Below are 15,033 nucleotides of genomic sequence, written 5' to 3' on the forward strand. Positions count from 1 at the left end.
AGATTAATAATGTAGTTGCTTATTAAGTACGTTTGGGTCAAGCACTTTAAGTGCATTGCAGACGTTATCTCTAATCCTCACAATTACCCTAAAAAGCATGTATTACTACATTTCAAAGAATACTTCTAATTATAGGAGAGCACAAAGGTTAAAAATCATCCAAATGTCTGCCTGAGATAAAAAGTTAACATTTTAATATATCTGTGGTTCAGTCTTTTACCTATGCCTACAAATACTGTGTTAAAACACAATGGACACACTTTGTATTCTTTTATTTTAGTGGCTTGACATTATTTCCCATGACATTAAACATCCTTATATAGCATAAATTTTAGTGGCTGCAAAAAAAATGAAAAAACAACTCATTCAGATATAGCTTTATAGAAATAATAATTTAATCAATAACTACTGTACTAGACTTTCTTTCTTTCTTTAAATTCTCTCATTTTTTTCCCTCTACTAGTAGACAGGACATTAGCTATTCATGTGGTTAAATCTTTGCATATTTTAGAATTTTATATTCCTTATGTCAGATTCCTCAATACGTAATTAGCAGGTCAAAGATATGCACCTTTTCCAGACATTATCAGCAGAATGTGTTTTAACTCTGTTAATCCTTGCAGCAACCCTACATAACAGGGAATAGGATTACTCCTGTGTACAGATGAGGAAATCAAGGTACAGAAAGGACCGAACCTGCCCAGACCATCCTCCTGGTAAGTGATGACACATGAACTTAATGCAGGCAGAGTAGGAACCTCATAAACTTTCCAAAAAGGCTCTACCACTCACTGCACAGCAACTAGGAAGGTGCTCTTCTCCTAACCCCAACTTACATGTAAAGAAACAGACTCAGTATGGAGGAAAACTTGGTGTATCCAACTATTGCCACAATAATTTTGCCTGTCGTGTGACTAGAAAGTAAACGGGATTTCATCATTTGTAAACCGGGGATAATAACCGTTCCTGCCAAATGACTAACTAGTACCTCGGGCAAGTGCTCAGCATAGGATACCTACCTGGAATACGGTAAGGCATCACTACCCCTAGTAATAAGGTACCCGACCCCTTGCCACCCTCCTAAATGGATATGAGAATACGTGACACAGTCCAAACATTTATACATATACAAGTGATCTCATTCCTTTTTCTATCCTAACATCTTCTCTATATAGCATAATCATCAGTATTAAGACTTAACTTCAATTCCATACACTGAGTACTTATTATGTGCTAATACTGTAGTAAGTACTGAGAACACAAAGGTGCTCAAGATGCAGCCTATGCCCTTCAAGAAGCTATTTAAGTGGTATTATAAAAACTGATATGTGAGCACATGGGCATCGACACATCTGAGAATGGTTGAGCTGAGAAAGGTGTGGGGAAGATGATTCTAGAACTGAGTTTTAAAAGAAAAGAAGACGTTGGCCAGATGTGAAAAAGAAAGGACAGCAACAGGCAGAAACAGCAGCATGTGGTGAGATCAGAAAGACCTTCAAGGGGATTGCAAGTAGCTCAGTATTCCTAGGGGGACAGAATGCAGTGGAGAAAGTGGTTAGAGACTGGGCATATTTGGTGGCGACAAATACGACTGAAGAAATATTACCACTAGAGTTTACAAGTTACTGGACTCTATCACTCCAGCACTCAATCTCTCCAAAATGGTCAAACACACAAATAAGAGAAAACAAAGAGTAAGACAACACTTTTGCTAAAAGAACGGCTTCATTAGCAACCTTAAAATTGAAAATCTGAGCGAAATGTACCACTTCACCTCATTCAATTAAGAAATGAAAACTGTACAATCCCAACTGAGAAGCACTACGGGGAAAGCTTTAGGAATACGCCAGTAAGGAAGCACGAGCACTCAAGCAGACCAACCTTACAACCTGGAAACCCCAGTCTGGGAATAGCTCAGGGAAGTTCACTGAAATGCAGGGGATGGAATCTTGTAAAGGTATATTTTCAAAGAACCTCTTCATACAAAAAAAAAAGTGAAAAAACAAAAAAGCAAACTCAATGTTTTGTACCTTAAAAAGGGCAGAATATTGACACAAGGGAAACCATAAAGATAAAATAGTATAAGATTCCATTTGTATAAAATCAAGTATTAATAACACTGCAACACAATGGATTCCCAACACGGTTACCCGAGAGGCAAGTCCCCCCAGGTATTAGCGAGTGCAGGAGCTGTCTTCTGCACTTCGAAGAGGTTAATGGAAACTGCATACTGATTTGCAGTAAAGATACACAGACATTCACTTTTTGCCTTAGTTAGATCAGCTCAATGTGGTAATAATCAGCTGACAGGCACGTGTTACATATTAAATGCATTAGTACATGTCTTTGATTTTTGAAGAAAAAGTAAACAAATTATGACTTAATATGGGTTATGGGTATGAGTCAAAACATGGGCTCCTCAGAGGTAGAAAAAGCAAAATTAGAATTTGTCCTTTAGAGTAAAAAGTTGCAAAATCTTGTTGAAATTAGTATCGTGGTTGGCACTAATCGGCTTAACTGTAATTTAAAACAAAGGGGAGACAAGGAAGTTGTAGTTTTCAGGGAGCACACTTACCAATCCTTCGACTGGGTTCTGCCTCTCAACTAGTTTGTTATCCTTTGTACAGTCGTCTTCTGAAGAAAAGCTGCCTTCAGGTTTTTGACTTAAAAGGGAAGATGATTTCTTATTTTTCAGCAGATGCTTCAGAAGTTCATTGCCCGCATCTCCCTTGGGAGCCGGGGCCCCAGCAGACTGGGGAGGACTCTGCCCTGAGGAGACAGGACCAGCCACCACTCTTTCTTCAGCCTTACTGCCTGTCTGTTCCTCCGGCTCAGGCCCATCTTGGCCCGGGCACTGCTGCGGCTCAGCCGCCTCTAGTTTGACCTCCTCAGCTGGGGCGGGGGTCTCCATGGACAGCTTATCCGCCTCTGGGTTTGCATAAGTCTGTGGATTTGGAGTTCCCTGTGATAAATCACTGTGGGGCAGCTTGTTTTCCAATTCTGTACATAGCTGGCCGGCTGCCGTGTTGGGAGCTGACGGGCAGACAGGCTCCGCTGACTCGGGTTCGACTTGCGGAGGAAGCTCGCCAGGCGTGTTCACTGTAGGTGTGGAGGTAGTTTCTGAGATACTCGGGGTCGGTGGAGCAGTTATATCTGAGTGGGGGGTGGATGGCGCCCTGGTGGATTCCACATCCTCATCTTTCTTCTTCTTTCTTGTTCTTTTCTTTTTCCCTTTTTCTTCTGGGATTATGTCGGAATACAACTGGATGAGAGACTGGGCTGATCCTGGATAACTTTGTCCATGGGTTGCTGCAGGGTCTTGGCCACAAGGGAGACTGCTGTTAGCGACTGCAGGTGCTGCAGGTAAAGCAGGTGTAAAAGGAGGCCTCACTGGGGACTGCTGGAAGCTGGCCCCAGAAAGACCTCCATGTACCTGCTTGACAGAATGGAAATTTGGGCTTCCACCCGGAATCGATGGTGAATCAGGAATGAAGGAGGGAGGTCCTATCTGCCTTCGCTCACTGGTTTGCATGAAAGTCTGGGCGGGAGGGGAATTAATAGACCCCTGTTGCATACTCTGCGGCTGTGAGCCCTGCCCCATTTGCTGTTGGTGCTGTGGAGACTGCTGAAGGGGCCTGGGAGGCTGGGGGAAGTCACAAGGCAGCTCAGAACTGTAGAATGGAATCTGGGAGCGCAGCGAGCCATGCGGCTGCATCCCCACCCCCTGCTGCAGAGCTCTCTGTCTGTCTACCTCTTGCATGAGCTGGATTCGTTGTCTTTCCTGCTGTTCTCGTAAACGTTCCTTTCGTTCCCGTTCCTGGAAACTTTCACTGAAGGGGTTATTGTCATCAAATTCCACCCGTGGTGGTGGTCCACTCTGTGGATTTGCACTGGACACCGTCCCTGGTGCTGGTGTGCAAGTTCTTATTGGTAACTGGGCAACGGGAGGCTGAATCCTAGCAGGATTGAGGGGGAGGTGGGCAGGAGCACTGGAAGGCTGCCACCCAGGTAAACTAGGCATTCTAGCAGGGCTGGAATGCCCCGGAATGACCGCTGTGTGTTGCTGGTGCTGCAGCTGCTGTGGCACCATGGGGAAGCTGGGCTGGCTCATGGCAGGTGCTGTGGCACCTGGAACCAGGGGCGGCTGGGGCTGGACACCTGGCATCACGGAAGGCGGGGCCATTGCGCACTGCTGCTGCTTGATCCGATAATCTTCAATCAACTCGGCATGCTCTTTCTGCTGTTTACGGATCTGGAATCAAAAAGTCAGGCTTACTCATTTATTTATACTGCAGGTATCAAACTAAATCACCGGCTGATGATTACGGTGGGGGTTATATATGAGGCAGATCTTGCAGACGCAAAAGTATTTTGCTTAGGCAGTGGCAAAAAAAAGAAAAAAAATTGGATCAATAAGCACTAACGAAAGACTGCGCATCTTTTTAACAACAGAATTTTCCTAAATCATTTGTAAAACTTCTTTACATATGATATACCAAAAACAAATTCGAAATATATTTTTCTGAAATAAATATTTTAAAAACCTTACCACGAAAGTCATAAACTATTTAAGCTACACATCAAAAAGTAAAATAGGACAATAAACAAAGGCTACACAGGAATCAGCAAACTGACCTGCCTTAGAAGTTACATTAATACACAAGGTCAGAATAACCAAGATTTAACTCAAATTTGAACCATTTAAAACAAGTTTTCATTTCTTAAGTATACAAAAATCACACAAGATATTAAAACAAGATGAAATACTAGCAGGTACACCACCCCGCCGCCCAGTTAAAAAGACTAGATTGGTGAAACTCTTCGAATTTAAGGGATCACATACTCAAATTATAATTTCTAAAAAATATACAAAACTCTGAGGTAATATTTGAAATAGTTCCTAATATAATGACTGACTCGTGTCCATTAATTCATTCCAAAAACCCTTGTGCCACCACAATGTACCAGATGCTACGGACAAATATCAATAAAGATGCAACCCATGTCCTCAGGATGCACCTTGCTCAGGAAGGGGAGAAGGTGATGCCCGGTGTTACCCATGTCCTCTGTAACCATCCAATTTGAGATGCATATTATACTAGTACACTGAGCCCAGCAGCTCTAATGGTTTTTCAACTTATTTTCTTCAGTTTCCCAGACAACTAGCATGTTCTCTGCACATAATATGGTTTTGGTGGGTCTCCAGTGGCTGTAGAACTATCTAATTTTCTTCTTTCCTGACCAGGTGCCTGGCTGGAACTGAGGGATTACCATGGGACTGGTGAAGCTGGAGTACAAGTATTAGGAATACAGAAAGGGGGTCATCCATGCCTTTCCCATGACATTTTAAAATACTTTAAAACATGTTATCAGCTGCTTATCTTAATGGGATTACACTGGATTGTTGGCAACTATACAGTAACAGATGATGTGTTCCATTTTCCAAGTACAGTATTAGCTTCTAAATAGGATTTGATCCATGGGTATGCAAAAGCCAGGCCCTCATCATAAGGAATTTATAGAAAGACACCAGCAGGCAATAAAAGTGCTAAAATTATTTAGTAGGAAATACCTATCATTAAAAGAATTTTACTCACAACAAACATGGACCCATAGAGTAAATTTAGAGAGAAGAACCACCTCATTCCAGAACTGTCCTAGTTTTAAACAATAGGGATTACATTACAATCACCTTACTGTTGGAACATTATTGTGGTTGCTATGGCTTGGAGATGAGACATCTGAACCACAAAAAACCCAACTGAGAATCAGCTAGGAGCGAACATGTCACCTACCTCTGTGAGGACTCAAGAGACTCTTGTTGTGTAAGACGGTGACAATACTAGCTTCTTCAGAAAGTTGTAGAGAAGGTTAAATAAGACAACATACGTGAATATGTTTACCAGAGTCTTCACTACACTGACAGTACTCCAAGTTTTATTAAGTCAATCTACTCTGGACTCCTCCTTTTCTACTATTAACATTTGGATTACTTCTCTATTTTCTTTAAAAAATTAAAATTGATAAAAAGTAAAACTGACATTTAGAGATTAGAGTAGCCATCACCACAGTCAAGATTCAGAAGAGCTCTGTCACCCCAAGAAGTGTCCTCATGCCACCCACTTATAGCTAAACCCTCCTTCCCCCATCCCTAAGCCCTGGCAACCACTAAACATTGTCCATCCTTATAATTTTGTGATTTCAAGAATGTTATATAAGTGGAATCTGTATATAACCTTTCAGAATTAGCTTCTTTCACTCAGCATAAGGCTCTTGAGATCCGTCCAGGTTGTTCTATATCAATAGTTTGTTTTTTTTAATTGCTGTGCACTATTTCAGTGTATGGACATACCAGAATTTGTCTAACTATTCATCACTGAAGGATACCTGAGTGTTCCCAGTTTTTGGTGACTATATGAGTAGAGTGGCTATAAATATTTGTACACAGGTTTGTATGTGAACCTAAGTTTTTATTTTTTTTTATTTTTTCTTTTTTTTAAAGATTTTATTTATTTATTTGAGAGAGAATGAGATAGAGAGAGAGAGCATGAGAGGGGGGAGGGTCAGAGGGAGAAGCAGACTCCCTGCTGAGCAGGGAGCCCGATGCGGGACTTGATCCCGGGACTCCAGGATCATGACCTGAGCCGAAGGCAGTCGCTTAACCAACTGAGCCACCCAGGCACCCTGTGAACCTAAGTTTTTAATTCACTTGGGTAATTACTAGGAGTGGGCTCTTAACCCATTTTGAACACTTCTAATGTTTTACTTTAAATAAAAGTTTAAATTTTACTTCTTTTTAAGTATAATTGTTATTTCAGTATAAGCATTTTGAGAAACATCTGGTTTATAATGGAAGGTAATAGCAAAATGGTTTCATTTGGGACACCTGGGTGGTTCAGAGGGTTAAGCATCTGCCTTCAGCTCAGGTCATGATCTCGGGGTCCTAGGATTAAGCCCAGCGCCAAGCTCCCTGCTCAGCGGGGATTCTGCTTCTCCCTTTCCCTTTACCCTTCCCTCCCACCCCGCTTGTGCTCGTGCACTCTCTCTCTCTCTCTCAAATAAATAAAATCTTAAAAAAAAAAAAAGGTTTCATTTTTCAGGAATGTGTCTTTTACATAAGATATACCAATGTATTTTAAAACAAAATATTGAGGGGCGCCTGGGGCTCAGTTGGTTAAGCGACTGCCTTCGGCTCAGGTCATGATCCTGGAGTCCTGGGATCGAGTCCCGCATCGGGCTCCCGGCTCGGCGGGGAGCCTGCTTCTCCCTCTGACCCTATCCCCTCTCATGCTGTTTCTCTCTCTCTCTCTCAAATAAATAAATAAATAAAATCTTTAAAATAAATAAATAAAATAAAACCAAAATATTGAGAATAATAAAAACACCCCATATGAAAAAGAATAACCAGAATACTTCAAATTACCTGTTCTAGCTGTTTCTGAACCATGCTTTGCTGTTCGGTAACATGCTTGAGTTGTTCTGCATCCTCTTCTGGAAATTCACGCCCAGCTTTCTTGGCAGTACGTTGTTTTGCTGAAAGGGCTTTCTTAGATTTTCTGTGTGCACCAATTTGTTCTTCAAGATACTTCTGCTGCATCTGAAGAAGCTGTTGGGTCTCCTGAAGCCATTCTTCATACTGCTTACGCTGTGAATCATCTAAGGAAAAAATGAAAAATTCATCTGTGTTAATTTTCTAAAGGATCCAACAATGTAAAAGTTATACAAATCCACTTTGTAAGGAAATGCAGTTTCACCATGACCTTGTCTTGTAATGGGTGTCAATAAAACATAATACTAAATATTAGACCATAATTTAACTTTATCAAATAGGAGACTTTAGAAAAACATTTATTTGAGGAAAGCGAAATATGCATGTTCCTAGTACAGCGTTAACTTCATACTCAGAAATACTATAAATCCAATCTTTGAAAAACAGAAGACTTTTATCTAATGGAATGCTTTTCTCTAACCCACATGCCATACTATTTATTAAGTTATATATGTATTGTTATTAATTCAACTTTACAGAATGTAAATAATTTTGGTTTTTTTAAAGACATTTTTTAGAAATGTTTTGTTTTGAAGAAACAAAGTTGGGTATACACTATCACCAGAGCATGGATTAGGTATCATTTCCCATGCTAATTTTCCTAAGTTTATAAGGTTTTCTTATTTCTTAATAGCGAAAAAATACCCTAAACTTTGCGGAAGGGAACCTAAACTCTTTTAGAGGGGACCAACATGAAGTCTATGTTTTATAAAGGAAATCCGTAAGTTAAAAACATTGCTAACTTTTATGCATTTTGTAATTTATATTTCTATAAATAAGCAAAGGTATGGAATAATTATTAACCAGGTAAAATCTTTTCTACTTTTATGACTGTCATAAATATCTCCCCAAATAGTTATATCTCTTCATTTTGTACCAATATTCCTTCTTTATTCTTTAAGGGCACTTTACGTCACTGATGCCAAATCCCAAAAACAAAAAAAAAAAGTCATCTTATGGTAGTAAAATTCAAAATATACCTTTTGACTCACTATAAGACAAAGAAATGAATAAATACAATTCCAAGAAGGACATTAGCTGAAAAATTACATCAATGATAACAGAATATTGTCATACAGTAAGAATCCAACCAAAGCCAATGGGCACAATAAAGCCAGAAAAAGCCAGTTGGTTATAGCAGTATACTTGTTTTTAATGCAAATATGTACTCAAATTATAATTATGATTAAATGCAGGGGTTAATTTCAAAAGGTCAGACTTTGGGTTTGTTCCTAAACCCAGAAGTTCCAGTACATGTATGAACTTGAAATCTAGTCTACTAAATTTGAAGGGCATTTTTCAAGAACAGGCTTTTTCACAAGATTTCAGAAGTTCTGCTTCTGGTAGAATGAGACCTACCGCAAGGAAAGCCTTTCTGGTTTCTGGAACCAGGAGAGCAGAGGTGAGCAAAATGAAAAATAATGGTGAAAAAAAAGTTAGCTAAACAGTCTGAAGATTTCAGAAAGGTTCAGTTTGGGGAGAACTTTAAATACTATCCTGAACCACCTTGGGACCCCTGAAGATAACTAGAAAGGATTCCGTGGCATCCTGCATCCTTGACCTTCACACCATGCTGCTAACCCAACTTATTTCTAAGCCTATTCCCTTCGTTGTTCCCATTTAGTGTCTTTGTCACTTAGGCAGACAGTCATTAGAACAAGAAGTGGTTTAATTCTACAGATTGTAAAGTGCCCAATCTATATATAAAAACAGCAACAACAGTATTGAAGAGAATGGGGAAGACGGTTTTTCTGTATTAAAATATTGATCTCTAACTAGAATTCTTCATGCACGGAGAAAAAGAGCAATGAAAACACATGCCTTCAGAAACAGATTTCTAACAGGGCAGGGATGTTCCATAAAAGATGAGGGCACTTAGACTTAAAATAACACATCTACACTAACTCCAATTTTTTTTGTTTGTTTGTTTAGAAGAACACAAATATAGCGCAAACAAGCAATCCCCAGAGAACACATAACTTATTAGATTCATACTTACTGACAAAGCCTGGACCAAAATTTGGAGGATTAGGCCTAGAAATCTGATGTGTTATACTGCCATCCTAAAATAAGTAAAATTTACAAATAGGTTTATTCCACATTTCAGTTAAAGGGGGGAAAACTTAAAAAAAGAAACAGAAAAAAAGAAAGAAAAAGAAATGGAAGGAAAAAACCCCTTAATTTCCTAAGACATTTTTAAAGCTTTGATTTTTATAAAAAGTAGGATGAATTTTGTGGTGACAAACTAATTTCTGAAAATTTAAAACTATCTCTGAACTGTTTTATTTTCTAGATTTTAGTTGAAAAACAATTATGTTTGAGGTAAGGGATTACTCATCAGAAATATAGTATCAGGCCAAGTCAAATATCTTTAGTCCTTAGCTAGAGATCCACATAAAATCCCACTTTTTGATGAAGTCTACCTGGCTTTTTCTGCAATTAAGACATAAATATGGGTTCCAGATTTACTAAAATCCACTCTATAACACAAAGTTATTTACAAACAAGAACTACTGTCCCTAACATGCACAAATAATAAAATATACACTTACTAAAAATATTAGTATTATTTTCTAATTAAATATCTTGTTTCTTCCAGGGAGACTGACTAAATAGTTATTAACCTAAAAATTCCCTGGCAATACTCTGATAAATAAAATTAACTTTGAAAAAAAAAGTTACTCAGCTGTTTCAAGTTCTGTTAGACATGAGCTGCACACAAGGTAACAATTATCAACGTTCCTAGCAGCCAGAATACTTCATGTAATCCTTATAATACTGCAAAGCAAGTGGTGTAACATTTGCAAGATCAGAAAACAGGGGTTAAAGACCTTGCCCAATGTTGCACAGTAAATTCATAGTGGAACTGAGATTTTTTTTTTTTAACTCCACTATGAAGTCTATGCTTTCTCCACTGTATCAGATGGTGCTCTCTTCTTTTAATAATGAAAAGAATATAATTATCAGCATAGTAAATCTAAGGCACAACTGTCATGGCAAAAAAGAAAATTTCAAAGACATATAGTAAGTAGCTTTCTCTTTTTTTTTCCTAGGCAGGTAACTTAAAAAACAAACAAACAAGCACCTTATATGTGCTATCGTGAGCACTGTGAATTGTGTAAGACTGATGAATCACAGACCTGTACCTCTGAAACAAATAATATATGTTTAAAAAAAAAGAAGAAGATGATAGTAGGAAGGGAAAAATGAAGGGGGGGAAATCGGAGGGGGAGACGAACCATGAGAGACTATGGACTCTGAGAAACAAACTGAGGGTTCTAGAGGGGAGGGGGTGGGGGGATGGGTTAGCCTGGTGATGGGTATTAAGGAGGGCACATTCTGCATGGAGCACTGGGTGTTATATGCAAACAATGAATCATGGAACACTACATCAAAAACTAATGATGTAATGTATGGTGATTAACATAATAAAATTAAATTAAAAAAACACCTTATGAAATGAACAGTTCTACTTTCCTGGACACTGCTTGACACTAGACATTTAAATATTACACTTAAAGCTGATTATTATGAATGGAAAATATCTTAAAAAGCTAAATTATTCCAAGGAATAAATAGCAGAACATGACTATCGACAGCCAAGTCGAATGATTACAGTCATTATTTTGCAGTTTCACATGTTATGGATTAATTCCAAAATGCAGGACATGAAAATGTTCTTGTGGAGTTGAAAGTAAATAAAAGCAAAACCCAAAACCCTAAGCATTTGGTTTCCCTCCAAGTGACTTTCTAACTCGTAAATATAGAGGTCCTTTTCAGAAACTGTCAATTTTTTTAACCTCAGTTTGGCTTTCCTTTAAAAAAAGTAATAAAACGTCTTTATTTCTGCTGAGCCGAGAATGCACTCGGCAGGATTTTAAGGTTTCTACCGCTCTCTACAAATGGCCTCCCTCTAAAGAGTAGGGTTTGGTGAGACACACAGGACAGCGCCCCCTCTCGGGTGACTAGCAACAAGCAGCAGTACCTGCACGACGGCCTGTGGGAGCAGACTCTGCCCTTCACCAGCCTGAGCTCCGGTCACCGACTGGCCCATAAAGGGGAACCTGTGAAAAGAAAGTTCCAAGTATCAAAATGAGGAGCATTTGGAATGATAATTATTTTAAGTGTTTAATAATTTCCTCTTCCAGGGGAGAAAGAGCAGTGGCATCAAAACTATGTACAAAAGCCCCATTTTGTGGTTTCTGCCCATGTTTAATCCTCACCCTGCAGCTCTGAGGTGTGGACTCTTTCTACTCCCGTTTCATTTATGATGAGAGGAAGACTCAGAGATTACTTAACTTCTACCACAAGAACCAAGTGGCTGGGATAAGAAGCCAACTAGGCTGCTCCCGGGGCTTCACTCTCTATTACAGGTCTCGCTATGCCTTAAAATAAAATTAATTCAAGTCTTCATTTACTACATACATTCTTAGAAAATTATTTCTTGTTTCAATTATTACTGGCGGAGAGTGGGGGAATGGACAAATTGGTGAAGGCAATTAAGAGGTACAGTCTTCCAGTTATAAAATAAAAATAAGGAACAGGGAGGTGAGAATGTAAGCCGAGGGAATATAGTCAATAACACTTTAACAACTTCGTATGGTGACAGATGGTAACTAGACTTATTGTGGTGACCGTTTCATAATGTAGATAAATATCAAATCAGTATGGTTGTGCTTCTAAAACTAATACAATACTCAAAGTCAATTATTCTTTAATAAAAAAGTAATTGGTAGCTTATTTTGTATTCTAAAACAAAAGATGTATCTCAATTTAAAAGTTTCATACGTTTTTGTACATTTCTATATCTAATGTTAAGGCAAATCAAAAATTTGTCACTGACCAAGAACAAATCTATATGGTTAAAAATGTCCGGCAGGGGCGCCTGAGTTGGTTAAGTGTCCGACTCTTGATTTTGGCTCAGGTCATGATCTCAGGGTTGTGAAATGGAGCCCGGCGCTGGGCTTAGAGTCTGCTTATGATGCTCTCTCTCCTCTCCCTCTGCCCCACGCCACCCCCCGCCATAAGTGCACGCCCTCTCTCTCTCTAAATAAATAAATAAATAAAAATGTTCGGCAAAATGTGACTTATTCTAATTACAGCTATAAAAACTTCATAGAAACATTACTGCTTTAATGAAAACACTTCCTCCAGAGTTACCAAATGCTTTAATATAACAAGCATAATTTCCAAATTATGTATAAAATATTATACATTAGTATTATACTATTATACTATTACAATTTAGAGCATATGCTTTTTAATTTTTTTACTCAGGTTTTTTTTTTTTTTTAATTTATTTATCAACCCCCTGTCCCCCCTACAACCCTCATCTGGAATGATCTCTGGATGCAAATACCACAGTCTATCATCCTCAGTCAACACAGTACACTGCTTGAAGGAGGGACCATCACCACTTCTTCAAAGCACTCAGCAGAAGAGCAAACAACATCCTAAGACATAACTAATGTACCAATGTGTCTCTCACTGGTTGAGGTGCCAATGCTGAAAGATCAGGGGTCTGATTCTGAGGCTTTTTTTTTTTTTTTAAACTTGAGGTCCCTACTTTAAGTGCGAATGAAATTGGCTTTTCCTTCTATTTTGACTATGGCAGCAAACTACACTATTATTAGCAGTACCATGACTTTATCACCAGTAGAATTCACATTCGTAACAAAAGTTGCTGCACATACCTGATTTGGTCACTTAGGTTCATCATTACATACTATGAAATAATGGTAGTTATTAGACTTACTGCTAAATTTGTTAATGCATTAAGAAGCACATATATCGTAATTTTAAATTTAAATAACTATTTCAAATATAATTGATTTCCCTGTAATGCTACATTTTTTGGTTTTGCATACAAAATCTTGAGAGGTAATTCAAAGGTCTCACAGGATTGTCAATAATGTTCATGACAAAAAAGTTAAAAACCCCTGTGACAGAGAAATTGTGGTAATAGATGCCATGTAATAATGAAAATCATTAGAAACTACTATCTCTACTTTGATCTCAACAATGCTTCTGGACCATTTCCAAAGTATCTCAACAACTGCGAAGAAATATACCTTTAAGGCTTCCCAATTTACCTGAAGTAAACATGTTTATCTTAAATTCATGTAGATTTTATATTCAATTCCATAATTACCCATAATCCTTTTTGTGAAAAAAAGTTCTTCAACAAGGTAATTAGGTTAAACTGACGCTCCATGCTTACTCTCTTGACAGATTCTCAACCGCAACACACATCAGAATAATTCATGGTGCTCATCAAAAATACATATACACCAGCACCATTTCCAGATACTCTGAGATTCAGGGGATCTGCAGGTGAGTCAATGAACCTGAACTTTTAAACAACTACCACGTAATTCTGATGGCGGTCCATAATCAAAACTTAAGAAAGACTGCCCAGCAGCTATCTAATATACCTTCAGGGGCATACTCTAATTTCAGGAATCCAGAATCTAATAATTCTTATAGTCCTGTTTAATGCATAATTTCCACTTCTCTGCTAACAGTGAAAAGACTTACAAATTCTCCAACTGCTAACTTTCAACCATCCTCTTGACTTTTCCTTTCCTGATTCAAATTCAGTCTGGGGACATTTTATTTTAGAAATAAATTCACAGTTGCCTTAACCACTGGGGATCTTTACTGAAATGTCCCACTTTTTTCTCTACATTGTTCCTTTGATGGAATAAAAAATACTCACAGGCTTAAATAAGCTATCTTCTTTTCTCAAAAGAGCAGTTAAATTTCTATTTTCCTGTTTCATTTTCTCATCTTCCTCTGTTTTGGATGAAAGATCTCTGTCCCAAGAAGCCTTTAGTTAGATTAACTATTCTAAAACTACTTAAAAAAAACACACTTAAATACTCTGATTTCCTGATTAATGAAGTCAACCTTCCAATCATTCCCTGATCTTTTGTTTACCTTGAAACTAAGAAATTAAATCCTTACACTTGTAAAACATTTTACATTTGATCATATCCAGCTGACATCACAATCAATTTAAGTATTTATTGTTCATTCCTAGAATACAGGTTTTTGAGTTACTGTATGTTTTTTCCAGAAACTAGTAATAATTCATGTACTTCTTGATGCACAGTAAAAATGAGAAATATCTTCACCTACCTGTTCATAACCATGGGTGGCATGCCCATATTGTTTTGTGCCATTACTTTATTTATGCCTTTAAGGGCCACCATTTTGGCTTTCATTATAGGATCTGTAATTGCATCAAAATCTAAAGAAGAAATATTTTAAAGTTACTTATTTCATAGTACTTGGTTCAAGTTAACACTAAGAGGTAATTTAACTATCACAAACATCATGTAATTTATAGACTCTTATTCCTTATTATAATAATCGCTGTTATAGGTTTCTGTACTAAGGAATTATGAGATAATAAAAACCTCATCCTGAATCTAAGCTCATCTCACTAATCCATACTTGCATAATGCTTGCATACCTCAGTC

The 15,033-nt window shown here is 38.1% G+C and overlaps 1 protein-coding gene across 1 annotated transcript in view; it reads right to left on the reverse strand.

The window, feature by feature from the left end:
* Positions 1 to 15,033, reverse strand: part of KMT2C (lysine methyltransferase 2C) — a 192,182-nt gene that overhangs the window by 23,774 nt on the left and 153,375 nt on the right. Inside the window, exons 38-42 of the mRNA XM_044919936.1 lie at positions 14,690 to 14,801; positions 11,535 to 11,613; positions 9,549 to 9,612; positions 7,424 to 7,656; positions 2,576 to 4,252 (exon numbers count right to left, since the gene is read on the reverse strand). Of these exons, the coding sequence (XP_044775871.1) occupies positions 2,576 to 4,252; positions 7,424 to 7,656; positions 9,549 to 9,612; positions 11,535 to 11,613; positions 14,690 to 14,801 (2,165 nt within the window). The remainder of the gene's footprint in view (positions 1 to 2,575; positions 4,253 to 7,423; positions 7,657 to 9,548; positions 9,613 to 11,534; positions 11,614 to 14,689; positions 14,802 to 15,033) is intronic.

Source organism: Neomonachus schauinslandi, chromosome 12 (genome assembly GCF_002201575.2).
Source record: "Neomonachus schauinslandi chromosome 12, ASM220157v2, whole genome shotgun sequence".
Lineage (NCBI taxonomy): Eukaryota > Metazoa > Chordata > Mammalia > Carnivora > Phocidae > Neomonachus > Neomonachus schauinslandi.